Below are 27,559 nucleotides of genomic sequence, written 5' to 3' on the forward strand. Positions count from 1 at the left end.
CTGGACTATATTTTGAAAAATAATAATGAACGAATTCCTATGCCCCACAAATAACCCAGAGATGCATTTTAAATAAAAGGGACACATTCTACTCATGTAAAAACACGCACATTCCCGGAGGATCCGAGGGCCGAATTGAGAAGGCGATTGGGCCGCATCCAGCCCCAGGGCCTTAGGTGCTCTAGATGCTCGAGGGGGTGGTCTCCTCCTCTAGGCCTGTCTGGCCCTTTGCTCAGGAAGTTGCAGGACTTGAACGGGGTGCCAGAGGTGGAGGAGAGCCAGCAGGACTGTGACTCTCAGCCTCTAGCTCTGTCCTGGAAGACCCTCCTTCTCCTGACCCTCCCTTGATCGCTTAACCCCCCCCCTGCTTCTAGCACCTCCCAGCTGCCTGGCAGCGGAACAGACTCCCTTGGGAAGTGGGGGACTCTCCTTCCTTGGAGGTTTCTAAGCAGAGGTTGGGTGGCCATCAGTCATGGGTGCTTTAGCTGAGATTCCAGCATTGCAGGGGGTTGGACTGGATGTCCCTTAGGGGTCCCTTCTAACTCTACGATTTATGATCCTATTCCCCAGACTGCTCCTCCGTGTCCTCACCACCACAATTCGGGAGCTAAGTCATCATCTTCTGTGTCCTCCCTGGGGGGCTCCCACCCCTCTTCTTCATCCAACCAGTCCCTAACATTAGGGGTATTTCGCCACCCCGAGAGCAGGAGGCTAGGCTTGATGGAGCCTTGGTTGGCTCTTATGTTCTGGCCCTTCCAGCCATTGGCTCTGGCGCCCCCTGCTGTCGGCCTCCTGCCTCACACCCTCCCAGTCCCAACGAGCACCATCTCCCGTTGATTCCAGCTACAGTACTTAGAAATTGGAGCAGTTCACTGGGGAGCTCTACAAAGGAGGAGTTTATGGCGGAAGGGAGGGAGGGAAGGCAGCCGAACAATTGCACTGGGTGTCGCGCGAGGGGTGTGTCGGGGGATCGATCGGCGAAGGTCACACACTATGGATTGCTCCATGCCTTTGTTTGCGATCCGCTGTTTGCCGGTTTGAAAAGCGTTGCCAAAGATGTCAAGGCCCTGCAGATGGGATGAGAGGAATGAGCGTTGCGGGATAAACAAACGTTTTGAATGGAGAGCCGTGTCAATAGGAGTGAATCTTGAAATCCAATTTAGCAATTCAGAAAAGCGGGCTAGAGGAAGCGTCAGGGTGTGTGTGGCGGCGGCGGGGGGGGGGGGAGTGGAAAGATATAAAAAGCCGGAGATGAGAGCTTTGTCGAATTGTAAATGATGTGGAGTAGAAGGAATTTTTTTTTACCCTCCCTCTTTGATAATGCTAGACCTCGGGGTCACGCGGCAGAGTTGACGCAAAGGCGGGTTCACGACAGGCATAAAGAAGAATTTCTCCACCCGACACGTAATTAAGTTACGGGATTCCATTATGACAAGATGTGTTGATGGCCTCTCGCTCCGATGGCTTTAGAAAAGGATTACGCAGATTCTTGGCAAAGAGAAAGAGAGACTCGCTCCTTGCTAAATGGATGTCTGGGGTGGAAGTGAAGAAAAGCCCCCCCCCTTCCCCGCCTTTCTCCACGGTGGAGCACCTGCTTGGCATGCAGAACGCTCCAGGGTGGGATAGCTGTCTTCAAATCTGAAGGGCTGCCACGTGGAAGGTGGCGTAAGAAACGAGATTCCGACTACCTTGGTTCTTGAACTTAATCCGTTCCAAAACCAAAGCGTTCCAAAACCAAGGCGCGTTTTCCCGTAGAAAGTAATGGAAAACGGATTAATCCGTTCCAGACTTTTAAAAACAACCCCTAAAACAGCAATTTAACATGAATTCTGCTATCTAACGAGACCATTGGTCCATAAAATGAAAGCAATAAACTGGGTTCCACACAATCAGAAAAACAAAGCCAAAAGAGCCGCGAAAACAAAACTGCAAAATAACAAAAACAGACAGACTGCAGCGTAACACTCAAGACGGAAGTGTGGCACTGAAAATGGAAGCGTAACACTCAAAACGGAGCACGTTCGGCTTCCGAAAGAAGTTTGCAAACCGCAACACTTCCAGGTTTGCAGTGTTTGGGCTCCAAGTTGTTTGAGTACCAAGGCGTTTGAGAACCAAGACGCCACTGTAAATGGCACGAAGAACTTTCCCTATCGCATAGATGGGAGGTCGCCTGCTCTTGATGGGGTTACACTTCCTCTGAAGGAGCAGGTGCGTATCTTGGGGGTCCTCCTGGACCCTTTGCTGTCCCTTGAGGCTCAGGTGGCACAGAGTGACTTCCATCAGCTTCGGCTGGTGTCCCAGCTGCGCCCCTATCTGGACAGGGACAGTTTAACTTCTGTTGTCTATGCTCTCGTTAGATTACTGCAGTGTGTTACATGTGGGCATGGGCGTAGGCAGGGGGGGCAGGAGGGGGCAATTGCCCCCCCCTAGAAGCAAAAGCCTGAGGGGCGCAGCGTGGCAGCCCCAGGCTTCCGCTCCCGGCGCGAAGCTCCAGAGGCGCGCGGGGAGCGTAAGCGGAGGAGCGCTAAGCGGGAGCGTGGAGCGTAAGCGGAGGAGGCAGCCACAGGCTCGCGTTCCCCGTGCGCCTCTGGAGCTTTGCGCCAGGAGCGGGAGCCTGGGGCCGCCTCCTCGGAAGACCTGGGAGGCGCGGAGGAGGCAGCCACAAGCTCGCGCTCCCCGCGCGCCTCTGGAGCTTCGTGCTGGGCGGGGGAGCCTGGGGCCACCTCCTTGAAAGAGCTGTGAGGCACGGAGGAGGCAGGCACAAGCTTGCGCTCCCCGTGCGCCTCTGGAGCTTCGTGCCGGGCGCGGGAGCCTGGGGCCGCCTCCTCGGAAGAACTGGGAGGCGCAGGCCACGTAGCCCCGCCCACATTCCCACTGTGGCCCCTCCCCTCCCGCCCCTTGCCCCCCCTAATTTTGATCCTGGGTACGCCCCTGCATGTGGGGCTGCCCCTGAAGACTGGAAACTTCAGCTGGTTGCAGAATCTCACCAGGGCAAGACGGTGTGAGCATATCGCACCGATCCTGACCTGACCGCACTTGCTGCCAATTAGTTTCAAAGTGCTGGTTTTGAAACTAATTCTGTATTTTGTGTTTTTATCTTGTATTTTTATGCTGTGAAGGGCCCTGAGATCTGCGGGTGAAGGCTGGAATACAAATATAATAAATAGAAACAAATAATAAACGAAAATGACCCTTTGAATCCCTTCCAACTCTACAGTTCTATGAAATTCTATGAAACAGCTGGGCTCTTCTCTCTTTTAAAACGTTTTTGGTAAAGTTTTGAAGTTTCATTTTATAACGTGTATAAAACAGAGAGAACAGTTATAACAACAGATGAAAATTTTAAAAATGAAAAACAAAGCTGTAAAACAAGGATATAGGATGAGTACAGTTGCTCATGAGTCAAAAAAATAAAGGCCAAGTGGAGAATATTTGCCAGGTTGTGATGAGGGTCGGCTCGAAAATAAGGACCTCACTGTATATTCAATAAAAGAATGCCAAATTGTATAAAAAGTGTGTGCATTTTCTAGTCCCTGTTGAAACCTCAAATTATCCATTATAGCTAAATTCTAGAGTGAATGATAACAAGCACCCAGTGTAAGATTTGGGGCTATTTTCCACCGAGGGGCTCCCAGTTTTTGGCCTGACTGTGATTAGCTGTGCTGTTTGCTTTGCAGTGGGTTGAATAGATGGCCTTTGGGTACCTTTCGGCTGTGCAATTCTATGATTCGTTGGAGGTTTTTAAGCAGAGCTTGGATGGATAGAATTCTTCGGCTTTGATTCCCACATTGCAAGGGTCGGACTAGATGATGATTGGGGTCCCTTCCAACCATATGATTCTACAAATCATTGGAGGTTGTTAAGCAGAGGTTGGATGCAGTCTATAAGGGAACCTATAGCTGTGATTCATGCATTGCAGGAGGTTGGACTAGATGACTCTTGGGGGACCCTTCCAACCCTAAAACTCTGGAATACTGAAGGAGCATCTGCACCCCTTTCGTTCAGTCCAGACACTGAGGTCCAGACACTGAGGACCTTCTGGCGGTTCCCTCACTGCGAGAAGTGAGGTTGCAGGGAACCAAGCAGAGGACCTTCTAGGTGGTGGCGCCTGCCCTGTGGAACGCCTTCCCATCAGATGTCAAGGAAATAAACAACTATCTGACTTTTAGAAGACATCTGAAGGCAGCCCTGTTTAGGGAAGTTTTTTATGTCTGGTGTTTTATTTTGTTTTTAATATTCTGTTGGGAGCTGCCCAGAGTGGCTGGGGAAACCCAGCCAAATGGGCAGGGTATAAATAATAAATTGTTGTTGTTGTTGTTGTTGTTGTTGTTGTTGTTGTTGTTGTTGTTGTTGTTAATTATGTGACCCAGCTGAGCTCCCTTCCTTCTAAAGTCCTGTGAGCCATGGTGATGACCCCTTGTAACTTCTTCCCTCTCTCTCCCCCCCCCTTTTCTCCGCAGTTCCTCCCTCTGACACCAGCGCCATGGAGCGGCTCCTGCTCTGTGTCTTGGTGGTGCTCAGCACCAGCCTGGCCCGTGCCCAGGTGTGCCCCAAACGCTGCATGTGCCAGAACCTCTCTCCCTCCCTGGCCATCCTCTGCACCCGGACGGGCCTCCTCTTTGTGCCCACCGTCATCGACCGGCGGACGGTGGAGATGCGCCTGACGGACAACTTCATCACCGTCATCCGCCGCAAGGACTTCTCCAACATGACCAGCCTGGTGCACCTCACTCTCTCGCGCAACACCATCAGCCAGATCCTGCCCTACGCCTTCGCCGACCTCCGCAGCCTCCGTGCGCTGCACCTGGACAACAACCGCCTGCTGTTGATTGGCGCCGAGCAGCTGAAGGGCCTGACCAACCTGCGCCACCTCATCCTCAGCAACAACCAGCTCCAGGACATCTCTCCCGGAGCCTTCGATGACTTTGCCGGCACCCTGGAAGACCTGGACCTCTCCTACAACAACCTGGCGCAGGTCCCCTGGGACACCATCCGCCGGCTCAACAACGTCAACTCCCTCAACTTGGACCACAACTTGATCGACTATGTCCCCGAGGGGGTCTTCACCAACCTCCTCAAGCTGGCCCGCCTGGACATGACCTCCAACAAGCTCAAGAAGATCCCGCCTGACCCGCTCTTCCTCCGCATCCCCGTCTACGCCAAGTCCAAGGGGTCCCCTCTCTCCTCGCTGGTCCTCAGCTTTGGCGGCAACCCTTTGCACTGCAACTGCGAGCTGCTGTGGCTGCGGAGGCTCACCCGCGAGGACGACTTGGAGACATGCGCCTCTCCGCCGGACCTCCTGGGGAAATACTTCTGGACCATCCCCGAGGAGGAGTTCATCTGCGAGCCGCCGGTCATCACCCGCTACACCGGCCGGCTGGTGGTGACGGAAGGTGAGGAGGCGGTTCTCCGGTGCCGTGGCGTGGGGGACCCCGAGCCCTCTATCCACTGGGTCTCGCCGGAAGGCAAAGTGGTGGCCAACACCTCTCGGACGACCTCCTACGAGAACGGCACACTCGAAGTGCTCATCGCCACCGTCCAGGACACTGGGGCTTTCACCTGCATTGCCTCCAACGCTGCTGGGGAGGCCACCACGTCCATCGAGCTGGTGGTCAACCCTTTGCCGCACCTTGCCAACGGCACGGCCCCCAAGGTCCCCGAGGCGGCAGGGCCCTCGGACATCCTGACTCCGGCTAAGGGCGCCCTTCCTGCCGGTGCCAACGAAACGGGGGCCTCTCAGGACAAGGGGGTGGCAGCCTCGGAGGTGTCGGCCTCCTCGGTGCTGATCCGCTGGTACCCCCAGTGGCACGTGCCTGGCATTCGGATGTACCAGATCCAATACAACAGCTCCTCTGACGATACCTTAGTGTACAGGTGAGCATCCCAGGGTCCCCGAGGCGGCAGTTCTTGTTGAGAGTCGGGCAAAATCTTTGGCAGTTAAATGAGGAGAGGTGGCGTACAAGTAAGAGGATTTAGACACTAGGAGAGGAGATATATATATATATATGCTTTTACTGAAAGATTTTCATGGATAAAAAAGGTACCTATAGGATCTCTGTTTTCCATTCATAGAGTCCTTTCAACAGGGTTAAGGTTAGGGTTAGGGTAGCACCTTAGAAACCAACTAAGTTTGTTCTGGGTATAAGCTTTCGTGTGCATGCACACTTCTTCAGATTCACTGAAACAGAAGTCACCAGACCCTTATATATAGTGAGAGGGTGGGGAGGGGTTTTTCTCAGAAGGGTGGTAGGAATGGGTGATGGGCTGATAGGTGTGGTAAACCTGTTGACGACTGTTAACGACTGCAATTAGTCCTACAGGATAAAGCAAGGGATAGTATGCAGTTGACCAAAAATACCGGTTCTCATAGGTTAGAGCTGAGCTAAGTTTGGTTTTCAATGTTGCGATATGTCACCAGCTAAACATCACAATATGCCGATATATCACCCTGTCTGAAATAAGGATGCACAGTGGTACCTTGATTTTCGAACGTCTCAGAAGTCGAACGTTTTGGTTTTCAAACGCCAAAAGCCCGGAAGTAAATGCTTCCGTTTTCAAACGCGCCTCAGAAGTTGAGCGGCTTCCACTGAGTTCTCTCCCCCCCCCAGTTTTCTGTATTGAATTTGCACACCACCCTTTGCGCTTTGGTTTTCGAACGTTTTGGAAGTCGAATGGTCTTCCGGAACGGATTATGTTTGAAAACTGAGGTACCACTGTAATTATGGGGGGGGGGGAGGAAATGGAGTAATGTCCTGGCAACTGCTGCCACTTAGGGGTCTAAAACTGATTCATTTTTACTTGTCTTTAGCATATTGTTTCAACTGTTATTTTATAGTACAGAGCAACAGGAATCATGAGAATTGCGATGGCTGTCTTCGGGATTTTTCCCATATTGTGATTTTTTACATAGCACGCACACACGCATTGTGATTTGCGACATATTGCCATGTCAAATATTATGAAACCGTTATCCCGATATGGACTTCAAACCAATTTTAGACATATCGATACATTGCCCAGCCCTACAAGGCATCATATATTGTTTAGTTGTTATCCTTCCTTGAGATCAGCTGAGTACCATCCTTTGCAACATAAGCTTGGAAGCCTACGAGGCTGATTTAACCTCCTTGGAACAATAGTCCAGAATGCTTTAAGGCAGGCTGGGATTTCCTGGGATTACCACTTTTCTCCCCCTTAAAAGCAACAAGCACGCTCACATTGTTTTGTGAAGAAGTAAAAGTAGTATTTACTTACATAACATAGGTCTCGAGGCAAGCAGTTTCAGTAGCAAAATGAAGGCGGGTTTGTAACTACTATCTAAGTTACAAAAGTACAAAATGTAAGTTTGAAAGTGGTGTCTGGGCTGCAGAGCTTGGACATGCATGTGCGGTTAGCTTGGAAGCATGAAGAAAGAGAGAGTCTCCCCAGCTCTGAAACGCGACTTTTCCCTTTCCTCCTTGTGCGATTTCACCTTGGCTCTGCCGATCGCGGCAGCCTGCGAACGAGAGCAATGAGTACCCGTCATGCTTTGGGTGCCCAGCTCCTGCCTTTTGAAGTAGGCCTCAGATAAAGTTGCTGTTTTACCTTCTGAAATCCTCCCCTCTGGAGGCTGAAGGAGAATAATTCATAAGCTGCCGGAGCAGGGGAACCACGCTGCGATCAGTGGAAATCTGGTAGCGGGGGAGCTCTGGGGTCCTTTTCATCTCAAAGACATCTCCGTGTTTGCGATGGTTTATCCTTGCCGGAGGGAAAGGGCAGGTTGTCCGGTCAGCGAGCTGGATTTTTGGCATTGGTCAGCACTGAAAGGATTCAGCAAATGCCAAGAACTGTGGACGGGGCTATGCCGTGCCTCCGCACAGCAACGCTTCTGAACGCCAGTTTCTGGAAACCGCAGGAGAGAAGAGTGTTCCTGTGGTCGGATCCTGCTTGCGGGCTCGCCTTTGGGGCATCAGTTTGACCCCTGTGTAAACAGGATGCTGGACGAGATGGGCCATTAGCCTGATCCAGCAGCCAGGCTTTTAAAAATTTCCTTACGGAACCTCCAGGTCTAGAGGCAGTCTATCTAGGTCCCTAGGTTCTTTGGTGTATTTTGCCACTAAAATAATCATGAGTTATAGAATCACAGGATTGCAGAGTTGGAAGGGGCCCTGAGGGCCATCTAGTCCAACCCCCTGCAATGCAGGATTATGCAGCTGCCCCATACTGTGGGAATGTTGAGGATAGTTGGAGAGGATATATTGATTAAATATTATCCTTCCTCACTCACGCTAGTGAGCTGGTAGCAGAGCTCATTCCCTTGTATATTGCAGGAAAGGAAGCTAGTTGATGGATTCGTTAGAACCATTTGAGTTAAGCAATCTAGTCTGGCTTGTCCAGATTGGATTGTTCCTGACAAATCCCCTTTTGTTCCCTCTTAAAAACAATACAATGGTACCTGGGTTCGTGAACACAATCCATTCCGCGGAGGCATTCACTTGCCGAAGATATGCTTCTGCGCGCGCACACACTGCACAGATCGCTTCTGCACATCCGACGCCGCGGAACCCAGATGTAAACACTTCCGGGTCCGCAGCATTCGTAAACGGAGGTTTTCATAAACGGAGGTAGGCGTAAATGGAGGTTCCACTGTAATGACACCACATTCTTCTTTTAGAAAGTAATGGTAAAGTTTACTTACATTCAGTTCACAGTGTGGTATGATCCTGAAAGCAGACGTGAGCTTGTAGTTACAGTTACAGAGAAAGGTTCACCCTCTTGTGAGGGATGAGGCCATAAGTAAATAACAAATAAATTTTCATTTGTACCCCGCTCTCCCCAGCCGGAGCCGGGCTCAAGGCGGCTAACACCATAAAACTGACACAGTAGACAAAGAACATAAAAACAGGCAATCAATTAATTAAAATACATTAGTTCACAGCAAATTAAAATCTGGACAGATGGCCGTCCATGGGTAAAATTGAGAGTGGTTAATATTATCCAGGGCCAACTGTTACCACTGGTCTTATAAAGGACCTGTAAGCGGGCTAGGAGGCCTCTTTAATGCTTGTTCTTATACAGAAAAAAAGAGAATGAGACTGAACCCCGACCATAGGCCTGGCGGAACAGCTCCTTCTTGCAGGCCCTGCGGAAAGATGTCAAATCCCGCAGGGCCTTGGTCTCTTGTAAGAGAGCATTCCACCAGGCTGGGGCCACAGCCGAAAAGGCCCTGGCTCTGGTCGAGGCCAGTCTAATCTCTCTGGGGCCTGGGATCTTCAAGGTGTTATTATTTGCAGACCGTAAGGTCCTCCGTGGGACATACCAAGAGAGGCAGTCCCGTAGGTACGAGGGTCCTAGGCCGCATAGGGCTTTAAAGGTTAAAACCAGCACCTTAAACCTGATCCTGTACTCCACCGGGAGCCAGTGCAGCTGGTGTAGCACTGGGTGAATGTGATCCCACGGCGAGGAACCCGCTGGAGTTTCTGGGTCAGCTTCAAGGGCAGCCCCACGGAGAGTGAGTTACAATAATCAAGCCTGGAGGTAACCATCACATGGATCACAGTGGCTAGGTCAGGCCGAGAGAGAGAAGAGCCAGCACACAGCAAAAGGCATCAAGAAGAGATAGGATCAAGAGAGAAAGATGGCTCCGTGACTAGCCTCTTTATGGGGTCTCCCAGGGTCACAAGCCCTAAATGGCCTCTGTCCAGTATTGCTGAAGGAGCGTCTCCACCCCCATCATTCTGCCCAGACACTGAGGTCCTCCTCCGAGGGCCTTTTGGCAGTTCCCTCCCTGCAAGAAGTGAGGTTACAGGGAATCAGGCAGAGGGCCTTCTCGGTAGTGGCACCTGCCCTGTGGAACGCCCTCCATCCAGATGTCAAAGAGAAAAACAACTACCAGATTTTTAGAATACATCTGAAGACAGCTCTGTTTAGGGAGACTTTTAATGTTTAATAGATTATTGTATTTTCTTTTCTGTTGGAAGCCGCCCAGAGTGGCTGTGGAAACCCAGCCAGATGGGTGGGGTATAAATAAATTATTATTATTATTATTATTATTATTATTATTATTATTATTATTATTATTTATTATCTACCTGGTCACACGCAGGGGGAGGATGCTCCAGACCAGGTGTGACAGGAAGTCCTCCTGGCTGGAGTAACATTCCCTTGTGGGTCCACTCTAGGCAAACAGGAAATGTTGTATTTGACTGCTTTGGTGATGTTACATCCCACACATACAGGGATTGAACCTTGGCGTTATCAGCGCTATGCTCTAATCAACTCTGCCACCGGAAAAGGATGTTGGACTAGATGGGCCCTTGGGCTGAGCTAGCAATCAGACTCTTCTTAGGTTCTTATGGAGCCTCCAGGCGTTGAGGCAGTCTATCTGGATCTCTTGGTTTTTAAGGGTATTTGACAATTGTGAGAACAGGATGCTGCATGAGATGGGCGATTGGCCTGATCCAGCATACAGGCTCTACCCATGTTCTTATGCTGTTGGCATAACCAAGATTTGAGGGGCAAATGCAGCAGCAATTCGGTTTCCGAAGGATCTCTATTCCTTAAAAACACACACGAAGCTTCTAGTCCTTAGGTTTGCAGAAGCAGGCTTTGAATCTCAGAAGCCCCGAGGAGGAGCTGTTTATGTAAGCTTCCTGGTTGGGGGGGTCAGGAGACTGCGGTTCTCGGCTCTTCCCCTTCTCCTAGCTCTTCAGAGGCAGAATGAATTATGCAAAGAAGCCAAGAAGAAAAGGAAGGATAATTAATGCAAAGGCAATCAGGGCCTTGATTTGCGCGATTTTAATGCAGGTCACCGTATCAAGCTTCATCACGGTGCTGGATTTAGGCATGGAATTTGATCGCAGCTTCTAGAAAATTGCTGAACACACACGCACAATCACACACAGGGCACCAGTGTGAAGAGCTGTAGCTCAGTGGCAGAGAATCTGTCTTGCAAGCAGGAAGGTTCCAAGTTCAATTCCCTCTGGAATCTCCAGGTAATGATAGCAGAGGCTCCTTCCTGAAATCCTGGACAGCTTCTGCCAGTCCGTGTTGGCAGTATTGGGCTTTATGGACCAGTGTTCTGACTCAGTATGAAGGATCTCCCTAGCTTCCCATGTTGACTCTCCCAAAGGCGCTTTCCTCCTGGCCAAGTTGTGGAGCCTGCTCCCCTTACTTCTGACAGTGTGCAAAAAAGTCTTCAAGGTGACTTAGAGAGATGGTTGGGAAAGAACCAGAGGACGGTAAACATTAGAAGAGGAATAAACATAAATAAAACAGATGCCCCACAAAAAAAGCAGATTTCAGCAGCCGAGAGAGAGATGAGCGTATCAGAGACAAGCAGCTGCTGCGATCGGTCCTGATAATAGCCCAGCTCTTAAATAAACTAATTGGAACAGGGTCTCCTTGCTCCTTCCGAGGAAAGGCGACATTGATCGGGGCAGGCAGGGAGTACACGATGGAGGCTTATTAAATTATGAAGGCAGCTCTGCAGGAACAGAGAAAATGTATAGTGGGAGGTTAAGATAAGATAAGAAAAGCCTGCTGGATCAGGCCAAGGGCCCATCTGGTCCAGCATCCAGTGGCCTAATACACCTAAGAATCTAGGAATGTTGATAGACTGCTTCTGCACATGGAGGTTCCATAACAACATAAGACAGCCCTGGGTACTGTTCTCATGGGGGCCAAATACCCCAAAGAACCTAGGAATCTAGATAGATTGCCTCTGGACCTGGAGGTTCCACAAGAAGAGCCTGGATACTTGATTGAGTCAATGGCCCATCTAGTGGGAAACCCTTATACTGTACAAGATTTGAGCACAAGAGCCCTCTCCTCTTCGGTTTCCAGCAACTTGTGTTCAGAAGCATAGCTGCCTCCAATTGTGGAAGCAGAGCAGAGTCACCCTGGCTAGTACCCATCGATAGCCCCCTCCTCTATGAACATGTCTAATTCTCTTCTAAAGCTATCCAGGTCAGTGGCCGTCACTGCCTGCTGTGGCAGTGAGTTCCATAGTTCGTGCTCTGTGAAGAAGTCCTTTGTGCTATCTGTCCTGAATATTTCAGCATTCAGCTTCATTGCACATCCTCTATAGGAGAGAGAAAAACGCCTCTCTCCACTTTCTCCGCTCCAGCCATGATTTATAAACTTCCGTTGTGTCGCCTCTTCACCTTTTCTCCAAGTCCCAAATACTACAACTGTTCTTCACAGAGGAATCGCTCCATCCCCTCCATCATTTTGGTCGCCCTTTTCTGAAACTTTCCCAACTCTAGAATATCCTTTCTGAGGGGAGGCGACCAGAATTATGTGCAAAGTTCTCCAAATGCAGTCACACTGGAGATTTGTACAATGGCATTATGATACTGGCAGTTTTATTTTCAGTCCCTTTTCTAATGATTCCCAACATGGAGTCATTTCAGGTAAAATTCCCGAGCTTCAGATAGCGGTGTGGGGATTGATCTACCCTGCGTTGAAATGATCGGTCCCTCATCACCCTTAAAACCCGAAACTGGTTGCTTTTGAAGTGTGTGAGGACGAAAACAACTTCTCCCCAGAGCACCCCCTCTGTCTGTGTGAGTCACCTGTCTGGATGTGCCTCCTGACAGGAACAGTGACTCAGTCAGAGACCCAACAGATGGCTCATTCCATCTCCTTTGAGAGTGATGCAGCGATTCCGTGACGCCGATAACTCAGGCGTTTCTCAGCTGGATATGCCTGGAATGGAAAAAGAACCACTTATCTCCCTCTCTCGTGACTCTGGAACTCCTGGGTGTTACGTTACAAGATTCAGGACAGAGAAAAGGAAGGGCTTCTTCATGCAACATATAGTTAACCTTACTTTCCTGGGTTCCATGATCATTGCGGATGTGACAGTAGTCACAAAATTAAAAGATGCCTGCTTCTTGGGAGAAAAGCAATGACAAACCTAGACAGCATCTTAAAAAGCAGAGACATCACCTTGCCGACAAAGGTCTGTACAGTCATACCTCGGTTTAAGTACGCTTCGGTTTGAGTACTTTCAGTTTAAGTACTCCGCAGACCCCTCTGGAACGGATTAATCCACTTCCCATTACTTTCAATGGGAAAGTTTGCTTCAGGTTAAGTACGCTTCAGGTTAAGTACGCTTCAGGTTAAGTACGTACCGGTAAGTACAGACTTCCAGAACCAAATACACTCATACTTCGGGTTAAGTACGCTTCAGTTTAAGTAGGCCGCGAACCGTCTGGAACGGATTCATCCACTTTCCATTACTTTCAATGGAAAAGTTCACTTCAGGTTAAGTACAAACTTCCGGAACCAATTGTGTACTTAACCCGAGGTACCACTGTATGGTGAAAGCTATGGTTTTCCCAGTAGTGATGTATGAAAGCGAGAGCTGGACCATAAAGAAGGCTGATTGCCGAAGAACGGATGCTTTTGAATTATGGTGCTGGAGGAGACTCTTGAGAGTCCCATGGATTGCAAGAAAATCAAGCCTATCCATTCTGAAGGAAATCAGCCCCGAGTGCTCACTGGAAGGACAGTGAAGCTGAGGCTCCAAGACTTTGGCCACCTCATGAGAAGAGAAGACTCCCTGGAAAAGACCATGGTGTTGGGAAAGATGGAGGGCACAAGGAGAAGGGGACGACAGAGGACGAGATGGTTGGGCAGTGTTCTCGAAGCTACCAACATGAGTCTGACCAAACTGCGAGAGGCAGTGGAAGACAGGAGTGCCTGTCGTGCTCTGGTCCATGGGCTCATGAAGAGTCGGACACGACTCAGCGACTAAACAACAACAAAATAGTTAACCTGAGGAACTTGCTTCCACAGGAGGCAGGGATGGCCAGCAATATGGATGGCTTTAAAGAGAGCTGGGCAAATTCATGGAGGCAGAGGTGCCGGGTTGTCCCCAAGATTGGGGGGCCAGCGCATGTTAAACGGCTCAGGACCGCAATACCTCAAGGACCGCCTCTTTCCATTTGAACCTACCCGGGCCCTGAGATCATCTTCCGAGGCCCTCCTTCGTGTGCCTCCTCCTTGAAAGGTCCGGAGGGTGGCAACATGAGAACAGGGCCTTTTCTGCAGTGGCTCCCCTTTTGTGGAATGCTTTCCCCAGGGAAGTTCACCTGACGCCTTCATTATACACCTTTAGGCGCCACAGGAGGGGAGAGCGTTGCTCTTGTGCTCAGATCCTGCATTTGGGTTTCCCACAGGCAACTGTTCAGCCACTGTGAAAACCGGATGCTGGACTAGGTGGGCCATTAGCCTGATCCTGCAGCCTCCTCTAATGGTTTTACGTTCTCATAGGATTAGGCTCTGAATGTCAGCAAATAGGCAACGTTCGGAAACTTGGACGGCGTGCATCAGGGTTGTGGGAAAGAGGAGTGCGTTCTGCTTATGCCCAGAGGCACTGCCTGCTTTGGTATCCATTGAAATGTGCCAGGGAGAAATGAGGGCTTTAAGGATAGTTTGCTTTTTTATATTTCAAACTGACATTCTTTAAATTACTGCTGTTTTTTTATTCCGTTAGCTTTTATGTTTTTTTTTTTAATGTAAATTATTTAATACTGAATTTTTTAAAGTGATCCATGTGTCCTTTTCTCTCTTTTTGGAAGGGTTGTGCATAAACACAATGAGCCAATCGATCAGTTCGAGATTGCAGCGTGGGTGGTCATGGTTGTGAAAGGTGCACACAAACCACATATCTCACCATGCTGGCTGCTGAGCCGGATGGCAGTTGTAGTCCCAAACACCTGGCACACTGTCCTAGCACTCATTTGGCAGGTGTTGGATTCCTAGCTGTTTAGCAACAAGCAATGAAGCTTATTTTCCTCCCCTAAATGTGGCTGCTGAAATGAAGGCTGCTAAACAGGGGTGGGTTTGTGTTTTTGTTTGCGAAAGGGCTGTGACTTCAGATCAGCCCTGAGGCTGGAAAGAAAACCTTCAGCTCTTCAGGGGCACATTTCATTCTGACGGCAGGATGCTGATGTTTTCTTTTTGCTCTGGTTGGTATAATAAGAATAATAATACTGTAATAATAAAAATTATTAATAATAATTTATTACTTATATATACCCCGCCCATCTGGCTGGGTTTCCCCAGCCACTTGGGGCGGCTCCCAACAGAATATTAAAAACACGATAAAACATCAAACATTAAAAACTTCCCTAAGCAGGGTTGCCTTCAGATGTCTTCTAAAAGTCAGATAGTTGTTTATTTCCTTGACATCTGATGGGAGGACGTTCCACAGGGCGGGCGCCACCACTGAGAAGGCCCTCTGCCTGGTTCCCTGTAACTTCACTTTTTCGCAGGGAGGGAACCACCAGAAAACCCTTGGAGCTGGACCTCAGTGTCCTGGCTGAATGATGGGGGTGGAGACGCTCCTCAGGTATACTGGACCTTTGAGGCCATTTAGGATTTTAAAGGTCAGCACTAACACTTTGAATTGTGCTCAGAAACGTACTGGGAGCCAATGTAGGTCTTTCAAGACTGGTGTTATGTGGTCTCGGTGGCCGCTCCCAGTCACCAGTCTAGCTGCCGCATTCTGGATTAGTTGTGGTTTCCGGGTCACCTTCAAATGTAGCCCCACATAGAGCGCATTGCAGTAGTCCAAGGTCTAGGGTAAGATCGAGGAGCTTCTACCAAGAAACAAAGTAGATCTGGCAGACCTAAAGCCCGTCTGCCTCAGTGGTGTTGGGTATTCAGTAGACTAGGTCTTTGCCCCAGGAGGCATGCAGTTTCAGTTAGGTAAGGATGGTGGTGGAGATGGAGAGGAGCCACAGTTAGCAGAGCAAAGGGAACTGCCTTATCTTCAGTCAGATCATGGGTCCATCTAGCACTATATTGTCTGCCCTGGCTAGCAGCAGATTCCCAGGGTTTCCGAAGGGGAGTCCCTCCCAAACCCACCTGGAGTTTCCGCCAGGGATTGTACCCGGGACCTTCTGCATGCAAAGCAGATGCCGAACCCCTGAGCTACGGCCCTTTCCTTAAATGACCCCCAAGACCCCATTCCTTGTGATTCTGGATAAAGGGACAAATTGAGAGGACCAGGAGAAGAGCGACCTTAGAGCATGCCACTCTGTTGTTCCAGTACCGACTGCAAGGACTGAGAGAGGTTGCCTAGGATTTCAGACCAGGAGCTAGATGCTGCCTGCGGGGATTGGACCCGGGGCGTTCTGCATGCAAGGCAGGTGCGCTCTCCCGCCGACTTGCCCAGACTTTCGTGGAATGTTCCACCCCGCCTCCCTGCACCGTCCTCCTTTTCTGTTTTTCCTTCTTCCTGCACGCACCCCCCCCCCAAGCTGCTGAGTTGCTCTTCTTATTTGCAAGGAGGCAGAGAGGCTGTCAGAACCTGTCCCCTGGGTAGCCGTGCCCCCCCTCCCCTTGCGCCCTGGCAGATGGCCCAGAACTAGCCTGTCTGCCTGGCTGGCCGGAAAGAAACGGCTAATGTTAAGTGACCTACTTACGATGCGGAACGCAGCCATGTTGCCTGTGCGCCTCTCCAAACCCCGGTTGCAGGCGTGGGAACGCAGAACTCCGGAGGCTGTGTTGATGCTAGGCAGTGGGGAGGGAGGCAGACCAGGAATGGGTGAGACCCGGTCGCCCGGCCTCAGAAAAGGACATTGTGGAGTTGGAGAAGGTCCAGGGAGAAGTCATTCCCCTCCTTTCTTGGGAAGCAAGACACCAGCATCTTGGCAGGAGAGTCGAAAGGGAACTCTCCCTTTGAACAGGATCCAATGGATGTGTGGAACTCTCTGCCACAAGATGCACAAGGCTTAGAGAGATGTTGATGGGTCTGGCTTGTCTCACCCCCTGGTACAGCTTCATGAAAGGGTAACTAAATTGATCGAGGGTTATGGAGAGGTTGTAGCACTTGGGACTTCTGTGGCTAAGGGAAAAGGCAGGGAGGCTGTGACATGATGGAAGTTTATGAAACGATGGATGGCATGAAGGAAATGGGCCGAGAAAGGTCTTTCTCCCTCTCTCGTAATGACACCAGAAACTTGTGGATGTCCAATGAAGTTGAATGTTGGAAGATTCGGGAGAAATAAAAGGAAGTTGAACTATGGAACTCCCTGCCACAGGAGGCATTGATGGCACCAACCTGGATGGCTTTAGAGGAGGATTGGACAAACAGAGGTGGAGCTAGCTGCTGTGCACCTGTGGGGGCGGGGGGGGCGCCACCCACGACGAACGGCAAGCATCCCAGGGGGGTGATTGGTGTGGCTATCTGTCTCCTGAGAAATCTATATGTGGGACAAGAAGCTACAGTTAGAACTGGATATGGAACAACTGATTGGTTCAAAATTGGGAAAGGAGTACGACAAGGTTGTATATTGTCTCCCTGCTTATTTAACTTATATGCAGAATTCATCATGCGAAAGGCTGGACTAGATGAATCCCAAGACGGAATTAAGATTGCCGGAAGAAATAGCAACAACCTCAGATATGCAGATGACACAACCTTGATGGCAGAAAGTGAGGAGGAATTAAAGAACCTTTTAATGAGGGTGAAAGAGGAGAGCGCAAAATATGGTCTGAAGCTCAACATCAAAAAAACCAAGATCATGGCCACTGGTCCCATCACCTCCTGGCAAATAGAAGGGGAAGAAATGGAGGCAGTGAGAGATTTTACTTTCTTGGGCTCCTTGATCACTGCAGATGGTGACAGCAGTCACGAAATTAAAAGACGCCTGCTTCTTGGGAGAAAAGCAATGACAAACCTAGACAGCATCTTAAAAAGCAGAGACATCACCTTGCCTACAAAGGTCCGTATAGTTAAAGCTATGGTTTTCCCAGTAGTGATGTATGGAAATGAGAGCTGGACCATAAAGAAGGCTGATCGCCGAAGAATTGATGCTTTTGAATTATGGTGCTGGAGGAGACTCTTGAGAGTCCCATGGACTGCAAGAAGATCAAACCTATCCATTCTGAAGGAAATCAGCCCTGAGTGCTCACTGGAAGGACAGATCCTGAAGCTGAGGCTCCAATACTTTGGCCACCTCATGAGAAGAGAAGAACCCTTGGAAAAGACCCTGATGTTGGGAAAGATTGAGGGCACTAGGAGAAGGGGATGTCAGAGGACAAGATGGTTGGACAGTGTTCTCGAAGCTACAAACATGAGTTTGACCAAACTGCGGGAGGCAGTGGAAGACAGGAGTGCCTGGCGTGCTATGGTCCATGGGGTCACGAAGAGTCGGACACGACTAAACGACTAAACAACATTTGCCCAGGGGGGATTTTGTCACCCTTCTCAGGGGTGACACCCAGGCTGGACTGCCCCCCTGCCCCCTTCCTACGCACCTGTGGATAAATTCATGAAGGACAGAGCTATCAATGGCTACTAGCCAAGATGGCTGTGCTCTGACTCCACATTCGGGAAGGGGGGGCAGCAATGCTGGAAACTGCAGGAAGAGGGATTTGCTCTTGTGCTCGTATCCTGCTTGCAAGAAGTTTCCCATAATGGACAGCTGCATTGGAGAACAGGATGCTGGACTGGATGGGCTATTGAGCCTGATCCAGCAGGCTTTTCTTAGGTTCCCTCAAAATGCCTCAGAGGATGGATGCTGGGGCATATCAGTAAGACACCTGCTGGATCAGAGCCAAGCACTGGCTGGTCCAACCAGATGTTTACGGGAAGCTCAGAAGCAAAGACATGGAGGAGCAGAGGATGCTGCCTTTGACTGACTCAGAGTCAGACCCCTCTCTGTCTAGCTCATTACTTTTGCACGCACACCCAAATATCTGAGCGACAAGAGATTTCATGCCTGCCTGCCCTCTCCTGGGGTTTGGCTTTCTCAATGTAAGGACATAAAGAGCCTGCTGGATCAGGCCAGGGGCTCATCCAGCCCAGCCTCCTATTCTCTCTCTGCTTTCTCCATGCCACACATAATTTTATAAAGAAACCTAAATAAAACCAAATGAATAAATCGCCACCTCACTTCGTCGTCCCCCCTCTCGGTTCATCCAACTTACTTTTGTGCTGTGTTTCTCGTACAGTACAGGCCTGAGCTTTATTTATTCTATTTATTTATTAGATTTCATCATAAGATCTCAGGACAGTTCACAGAATAAAATACAGGATACAAACAAGTAAATAATTACAAGCAAAACAGCAAAACCGCTTCTGTGTGTGAGTGTGCAGACCCTTTCACCTTCCCCAAATAAATTCAGGCAAGACTCAAATTTTTGGTTTGGTTTTGGCAGAATTTAGGCCACAACTTTATGGATTACAATCAAGTGAGGGGTTGCATAGGCTCTGGTTCGACTAGCTCCCTGCACCCTTGCAGGCAGCGCTGACCCAGGGCACACCATAGGTCAGCCTTGGGTGAACACCCAGCATAGTGGAAAGCGGGGTCATGCCAGTCCACCAGCCAGATGTCTCCCTGGACTCAGGCTCAGAGCGCAACCCCTCTCAGGGTTGACCAACCAAAGAGTCCCTGGATTCCTTTAACGGAATACCCATCGCATAGGGATGGCCAGACCGCTCTGCCACCCCATCGCCTGAACCAGAGCCTATCCGCAACCTTACAAGTTGTGACGATTTGCTACGCGGCAGGCGAAACCCAAATGGCACCAGCCAATCAGCCAAGTGGGGAAAATTCCTGCCGCGCCCCTGTCCCAACGACAGGCGACACACGGCGGCATAGCAAGGTCAAGCGCACAAGCCCTAAAAGTAGGGAGAGGTGGGCGGGTGTTCCGATGCACTGGCCCCAAAGAGGAAGCTCAGGGACAGGTGCATGGGCTTAAATAGAGGTCCCTCGATGGACTTTAGCTGGCATCCCATTGGTCTGATTGCACCCGGCATCGAGGGACCTCCAATAGGGTGTTGTGGCCATCCAAACGTTCCCACCCACAACACAGGGTTTGGTTCCCAGGTCACACTGCAACACATGCCCTCTTGTTAGGGAGGACCCAGTTTGTCCTCTTGGTTCCTGAGTTTTCCAGTCAGCCACTCTTTTACTCTCAGAAACCTGCAGAAAACCCTGAATTGCCTTTTGCTCCAATTCAGTGCTAAAGAGCAGGTTTTCCTGGGGAAAGTGATGTTGTTGTTGTTACAAGGTAAGAAAAGGTTATTTTTGTATGCAACAGCCGCAGCTAGACTTGCACTTGCAAAGAATTGGAATGGAAACACCATACCCTCAAAAGAGGACTGGATTTGTAAATTATCTGAATTTATTAATATGGCGAGACTAACATCGGCCATAAGGTACCAGGCTAATCAGAAATTGAGGGCAGAATGGAAATGCTATGAAGAGGACATGACTAAACACTGGTCTAAGTATGGATAAAGCTTGTAAAGGAAAATAAGAAAAGCTTAACTATATTAAAAACATCAAGGTTAAGATATATAAGATGCAATGTAAAATAAGAACTCTAAGAGATGACGAGCTGTGGGAGAGGGGAGTCACAGGAGTGTATTATTTTCTTTTTTTCCCCTCATTTGTGTTTATGTATGTGGGATTGTCAAATGTCTGTTTCTTTGTCTATTTTTGAAAATAAAAAATGTAAATTTAAATAACAAGAATAATAGTAGTAGTAGTAGTAATAATACATAGGGACCCAGGTGGTGCTGTGGGCTAAACCACTGAGCCTAGGGCTTGCTGATCAGAAGGTCGGCGGTTCGAATCCCTGTGACGGGGTGAGCTCCCGTTGCTTGGTCCCAGCTCCTGCCAACCTAGCAGTTCGAAAGCACATAAAAAATGCAAGTAGATAAATAGGAACCGCTATAGCGGGAAGGTAAACGGCGTTTCCATGTGCTGCTCTGGTTTGCCAGAAGCGGCTTTGTCATGCTGGCCACATGACCTGGAAGCTATACGCCGGCTCCCTCGGCCAATAATGCGAGATGAGCGCGCAACCCCAGAGTCGGTCACGACTGGACCTAATGGTCAAGGGTCCCTTTACCTTTACATACATACATCCATACATACAATACTTGGACACAAACCAGGAAAGTGCAGACCTGTGCCTAGACAGCGTGGGGCAAAAGGTGAGGTTGGATGAGCCCTGAACTCTCTCTTTCTCTCTCTCCCCCCCCATCCCAGAATGATCCCTTCGTCCAGCAAAGCCTTCCTGGTGAAGGACCTGGCCTCTGGGCGGGACTACAACTTGTGTGTTCTGGCGGTCTACAACGACGGGGTGACGTCTCTGACAGCCACCCGCAGCCTGGGCTGCGTGCAATTCAGCACCCCTCAGGATGCCCCCCAGTGCCACTCGCTGCACACCCAGTTCCTGGGGGGCACCATGATCATCATCATCGGGGGCATCATCGTGGCCTCCGTCCTGGTCTTCATCATCATCCTCATGATCCGGTACAAAGTCTACAGCGGGCAGGAGGAGCACAAGAAAGCCAAAGTCAGCAACGTCTACTCGCAGACCAACGGGAACCAGCCCCACACAGCCGGCCTGCCCTGCTCGGCCTCCAGACCCGAGGGGTGGGGGGTGGCGGACCCCTTGGGGGCCGCCCGGGTGCGGAGGGACTGCAGCGTGGTGGCCTTGGGCAAGGACGGCGAGAAAGGCCCCAGGAGCCACCCCCTGGAGACGGGGGCCGAGGAGGCACCATCTCCCCGGAGAAGGAGGTGGTCACGGACTAATGTGGACCTCCATAGCAACCCTTCCGGGTCTGGGGCTGAGGTGTCCAGAGCAGAAGAGCAAGGTAAGTGGGTCGGGAATGTGGGAGTGTTCAGGGTGGCAGGAGAGGATATCTTGTTTATTAATATCCTTCCTAACTTGCACTAGCAAGTTCCTTTACTTAGCAGAGTTTACATCCCCCTTTTTACACGCACAGCAGATAGCTGGTTGCAGGCTCGTTATACAATTCAACTGTTATACAATTCAATCTGTCTCAGATTGAATTGTACGTTCCTTGTAAGTTCCCTCAAATCCCTCTTAAAAGAATAAAGACACCACAGTCTTATTCATGGGCAATAAAAAGAAAGTTTACTCACGATCAGGCAGAGCACAGTGTGATCCCTGAAGGCAGGCTTTAGGCTTAAAGTTTGTTGTTGTTTAGTCGTTTAGTCGTGTCCCCATGGACCAGAGCACGCCGGGCACTCCTGTCTTCCACTGCCTCCCACAGTTTGGTCGTAGCTTCAAGAACACTGTCCAACCATCTCGTCCTCTGTCGTCCCCTTCTCCTTGTGCCCTCAATCTTTCCCAACATCAGGGTCTTTTCCAGGGAGTCTTCTCTTCCCATGAGGTGGCCAAAGTCTTGGAGCCTCAGCTTCAGGATCTGTCCTTCCAGTGAGCACTCAGGGCTGATTTCCTTCAGAATGGATAGGTTTGCTTAAAATTACAAACGTATAAAAATAGGTTTACCCCATAAGGGAGATGACTTGAGGGACTGCTTGGCTGGCAGCCAGCAGTTCATTCCAGGAAGTTCGCAGGACGGAAGGAAGATGGAAAAAAGAGAGAGGGGTGCTGTGTGACTCGTCCTTTTGTTACCTGGACAGGTTAGATCATGCTCACCTTCTAACACATGCAAAAGGAAGGATGCTCCAGGCCAGGAGGAACAGGAAGTTTTGACTGGCTGGACCAAACATCCCCTCACATGTCTTCTCTAGCATTACAAGGAATGTTGTATTTGACTGCCTCTCATGGATCACATCCCACAGGGAAAAGGGTTGTGAGTTTGGGGCAGGCCACGACACGGCCTTTCCGAGCGAGGAGCAGGCAGTGGGAGGTGGTATCTGTATTAGTGGTGACATTGAGGCAGCAAGACGTTCCTCACTGGGTTGCTGTCACGGTCTGGTTAGACGTGTAGGGATGTGAATAGGTGCCAGGAAAGGATCTATTTCTTAGATATTATCCTTCCTTCCTTGCGCTTGTGAGTTCAGCAGGGCGTATCGTTTTGCAGTTTAAAAGGGAAGCTTGCATAGGATAGTTTTAGCCTTTTAGTCTATGAAACCCAGGATGCTGTGTTTGCCATGTGGGAATGTTGTGGATAGTAGGAGAGGATATGTTGATTAAATATTATCCTTCCGCACACATGCCAGTGAGTCAGTAGCAGAGTACATTCCCCTGTATATTGCTGGAAGCTAATTGGTAGATTTGTTTGAATCTCTTGAGTTAAGCAATCCAGCCTGGCTTGTCCAGATTGGATCATTCCTGGTAAATTCCCCTTTATTCCCTCTTAAAAACAATAAGGACACAACAGTCTTCTTTAAAAGTAATGATAAGAAGTTTACTTACATTCAGTTCACAGTATGATCCTCGGGGCAGTCTCAAGCAGGTCGGGCGTCCTGGCACTGAGGCGCAAAGATCGCCCCGCCTTCTGTCCTGGCGTCCTGGTGCCCCGCGCCACCGGGACCTTACCTAGAGCCGGCCCTGATGATCCTGAAGGCAGGCTTGAGCTTGTAGTTACAGAAGAACAGCAAAAGAACATCTGGAGAAGAAATGACATCTAGAGCTTCAAGAGAAGGCAGATGGCTGCGTGACCAGCCCTTTTATGGAGTCTCCCAGGGTCACCCGCCCATCTACCTGGTCACAAGCAGGGGGAGGATGCTCTAGACCATGTGTGACAGGAAGTCCTCCTGGCTGGAGTAGCATCCCCCTGAGTGTCCACTCTGGGCAAACAGGAAATGTTGTAATTTGGTATGAGCTTTCGTGTGCATGCACACTTCTTCAGATACAATGAAATAGGAGTCCCCAGGCACTTATGTAGAGAAGGGGTGGGGAGGGGGTGGGGAGGGGGAGGGGAGGGGGATCACTCAGAAGTGACCACCCTTCTGAGTGATCCCCCTCCCCTCCCCATCCCCACCCCTTCTCTACATAAGTGCCTGGGGACTCCTATTTCATTGTATCTGAAGAAGTGTGCATGCACACGAAAGCTCATACCAAAATAAAAACTTAGTTGGTCTTTAAGGTGCTACTGAAGGAATTTTTTTTTTTTTACTTCGACCCAGACCAACACGGCTACCTACCTGTAACCAGGAAATGTTGTATTTGACTGCTTTCTGTGCTGTAACATCCCACATGCCATACATCAGATTTCCCCAGACATCTCCGGTATTCTGATGACAGAATTAGCATTGGGGGGGGGGGAATTTATGGAAATCAGCAAAATGTCCATTGTTGTTGTTGTTGTTTGAAATTTTCCCAAGAAAAGCTCAATGATTCCCCCCCCCCCAAAAGCTCAATAACTTTTTGTGTCCAGATTTTTTTTTACTTCTTGAAATATGTCAACCCTAAAGCGGGCTGGATTTTCCTGGCCTACCCCCCCACTTTCCTCCCCCTTAGAACAACAATCGCACCAAGAGCCATGCAAAAGGTAAAAATAGCATTTGCTCACTCAGAATACTTGTTGGAGAGTAACAGATGCAGCAACTCATTTCGGGTAAGCTTAAAATGGCAATTCAGTTACAAAGACATGCTTTGATCTTGCTTAAGATGGAGGTCGAGCCTTAGCAATTGTTCTCACACGTCTGGCTTGATGATTTGGTGAAGAGTAAGAGAAGAAAAGACAGGTAAGAAAATATAGATATGTAGCTATGCCCTCCTCCTGTCAGGGACACTCTCACAGAATTCCCTCTAGCAAACTTACAGGGAAAGCCTGTGAGTGTCAGCTCCTCTCATGTGCCTATCTAGCAAATCTGCATTGTTGGTTTGACTGCGTTGTAAATGCCCACAGGATGCGGGTGGCGCTGCGGTCTAAACCACTGAGCCTCTTGGGCTTGCCGATCAGAAGGTTGGCGGTTCAAATCCGCACAACAGGGTGAGCTCCCATTGCTCTGTCCCAGCTCCTGCCAACCTAGCAGTTTGAAAGCATGCCAGTGCAAGTAGATAAATAGGTACCGCTGCGGTGGGAAGGTAAACGGCATTTCCGTGCGCTCTGGCTCACGTCACGATGTCCCATTGCGCCAGAAGCGGTTTAGTCCTGCTGGCCACATGACCCGGAAAGCTGTCTGTGGACAAACACCGGCTCCCTCGGCCTGAAAGCGAGATGAGGGCCGCAACTCCATAGTCGCCTTGGACTGGACTTAACCGTCCAGGGGTCCTTTACCTTATTATATACATAAATGCCCACAGGATGCAGAGAAATGGGGGGATGAACCAGCTGGGGAACCCCCAAAGGAAGAAGGCTCAGAGCCCAGGGAGCGGTGGTGGGATGAAAATGAGTGGTAAGAGGGAGAAGATGGGGAGGAGGACGTGTCAGAAGATGAAAGGGCAACAGGACTTAGGGAGCAGGGAGAGTCTTTGGCAGAGAGAAGGCCAGAATCAGAGGCATAGTCAGAGGCTGGAGAGGAGAGAGGCCAAGAGGCAGGGATGAGTCTGGCTGGGGAAGAGTCGCAGGTGTCTCCCCCTCTTGCTGCGACAAGCACCCCCTCCTCTCTTGTCTCCCAGAACCAGGAGAGGCATGAAGAGAGCGGAGGAGAGGTTGGCTCCATGCAGGTGCAGTCTCCGATTGCTTGGGGAAAGCCCCGGAGAGGAGGCGACTTAGATGGCTGTGGGGAGGCAGGGACTTTCAGTATCGACAACTGATTTTCATGGAGGAATGAACTGCTCTGCTCATTAGGCCTGACATTCAACCAAGTCTATGGATATATAAATTTGCTAATAAAGAGTTAACTCCATCTTTGAACTGTCTGGCTGCTGATACGGCACTCTCCTGTGACAGAAGAGGAGTCACACTGCCTCTCACACGATTCTTTCTTGGTTAAGGAGGTTGGCAACCAGCAGGCTCTGCCCAAAATTTGGCCCTCTCTGAATTGCTCTCTTCCCATAGTCCCAAGGCAAGTGGTTTTGAACGGCTGGCTACTTTCCTTCACCCCCTTTCCCCATTCTTCAGACCTTCCAGGCACTGCTGTGGGAAAGGCATTCACTCAGTTTTTGATGGCTGCATTTGACCTGCAGTGATATTGGGTTTCATTTTTTTAAAAATGACTGACATGCAACGGCATCCGGAATTTGAGCACCCGACAGCATGCAAGGTTTTATATGCGAATCCTGCCCAAACTACAGTCATACCTCGGTTTAAGTACGCTTCGGTTTCAGTTTAAGTACTCCACGGACCCGTCTGGAACGGATTAATCCACTTTCCATGACTTTCAATGGGAAAGTTGGCTTCAGGTTAAGTACGCTTCAGGTTAAGTACAGACTTCTGGAACCAATTGTGTACTTAAACCGAGGTACCACTGTATTCACTAGAGGCCTGCGAGTCTAAGCCTCTCAAACATTTGCATTTGGGGGGGGGGGAATCACATTCAAAATCTGAACGGTTTTGCTTTTTCGTTGTGATTTTAAATACCTGCTGCTGGTTTGAGGATTTCACAGAACTGAATTTCTACTAGCAATGCAGTTCTGCTTGTGGGGAGGGTAAGCCACCCCCTAAATAGACACTGGTGATTCCAGTTTAATGAAAATTGGAGCTGATTGAAATTGTTGGAAAGTGTAGAATTGGGGTGGGGTGGGGGGCAGAGAGAAAATGGGATGTGATTCTTTGGCCAGGGATGGAAGAAGTGAGAAGGCTAGACGAGGGGGAAGAGATCCTCGGGACTTATGGAGGGGCTTATGGACCAGGAACTTGACATTTGTGTGGCACAGAACGGCTTTCTGGCTTGCAGAGCTCCCTTGAATCTTTAATGGCTGTAAGGCAGGAAGAAGTTCAACAGGTGCTGTTTCTTGACCGTGCGAAGGGGGAGAAGCTGCAAGAACCTGCCCTGCACCTATCAGAGGAGCAGGTGTGCCCTTCAAAGGGGGGCACCCAAGGCCTCTCCTCTAACACCCCCCCTCCCAATTGTCTCTGTTCCGCGCAGATCCCCAGCTGATGCCACCTGCTGGCGAGAGGAAGAATGGCGGCGAATGGACCGACGTCAAGATCTGAGCTCCGTTTGGGGGCCCCCAGTGGGAACAAGGCATGGCTAGACCGGAGCCTGAGGTGGGAAGCTCTCTCTCTCTCCCGCATCCCATAGGCCACTGCAGAGGAAATTGCAGAGCATAGTTGGACCGTGGAACCTTCTGCCCCAGGATACAGCAATGGCCCCCAACCTGGATTGCTTGAAAAGAAGATCAGGGTTATCAAAGCCTACTTGCTAGCAGGGTGGATTTGATTTAAATCACGTTTTAAATCACTAGTCAGTAAGACTTGATTTAAATCTTTTTCTTTCTTTTTTTTACAGAAAGACTCATTCTTGTTGGTATAATCTTAATATTTACAACCAGATGAAGGTTTAATTTTTGGAACGATAAATTTCAGGAGTAGTTTTTCCGGTTATATCAAAACTTACTGATTTGGTTATACTATTAGAAATACAATGACAGATAATTATGAAATTATGCTGAGGTTTAATAAGTTAACCTGTTTATATTTGGACAACTTTTCTGCTGTACCTTATTGGAAGGAGAAAAATAACCATTTCCTTAATAACAATTTAACAATTTATTTAACTAAAGCAATAACATTGTAGCGTACGGATCCATGTTTGTTATCTGATATGGTTAAACGATTTATTTTAAAAAAAAACACCTTAGATTGAGTTTTAGCACACATGAAAAACTTAAAACAAATCCTTTTTTCCTGATGAATAGCCTTTGGACTACAGTGTAACTTAAACAGAAAACTATCTTTTGAAAGGTTTTTTATCCAAAAGCATTTTATTTTAGAAATCCG

The 27,559-nt window shown here is 49.4% G+C and overlaps 1 protein-coding gene across 1 annotated transcript in view; it reads left to right on the forward strand.

The window, feature by feature from the left end:
• LOC118086267 (leucine-rich repeat and fibronectin type III domain-containing protein 1-like protein) overlaps window positions 1-27,559 on the forward strand; it is a 52,664-nt gene that overhangs the window by 17,931 nt on the left and 7,174 nt on the right. Inside the window, exons 2-4 of the mRNA XM_088672847.1 lie at window positions 4,461-5,874; window positions 20,997-21,607; window positions 26,706-26,827. Of these exons, the coding sequence (XP_088528973.1) occupies window positions 4,461-5,874; window positions 20,997-21,607; window positions 26,706-26,773 (2,093 nt within the window). The 3' untranslated portion in view covers window positions 26,774-26,827. The remainder of the gene's footprint in view (window positions 1-4,460; window positions 5,875-20,996; window positions 21,608-26,705; window positions 26,828-27,559) is intronic.

The sequence above is a fragment of the Zootoca vivipara genome, chromosome 6 (assembly GCF_965207765.1).
Source record: "Zootoca vivipara chromosome 6, rZooViv2.hap1.1, whole genome shotgun sequence".
Lineage (NCBI taxonomy): Eukaryota > Metazoa > Chordata > Lepidosauria > Squamata > Lacertidae > Zootoca > Zootoca vivipara.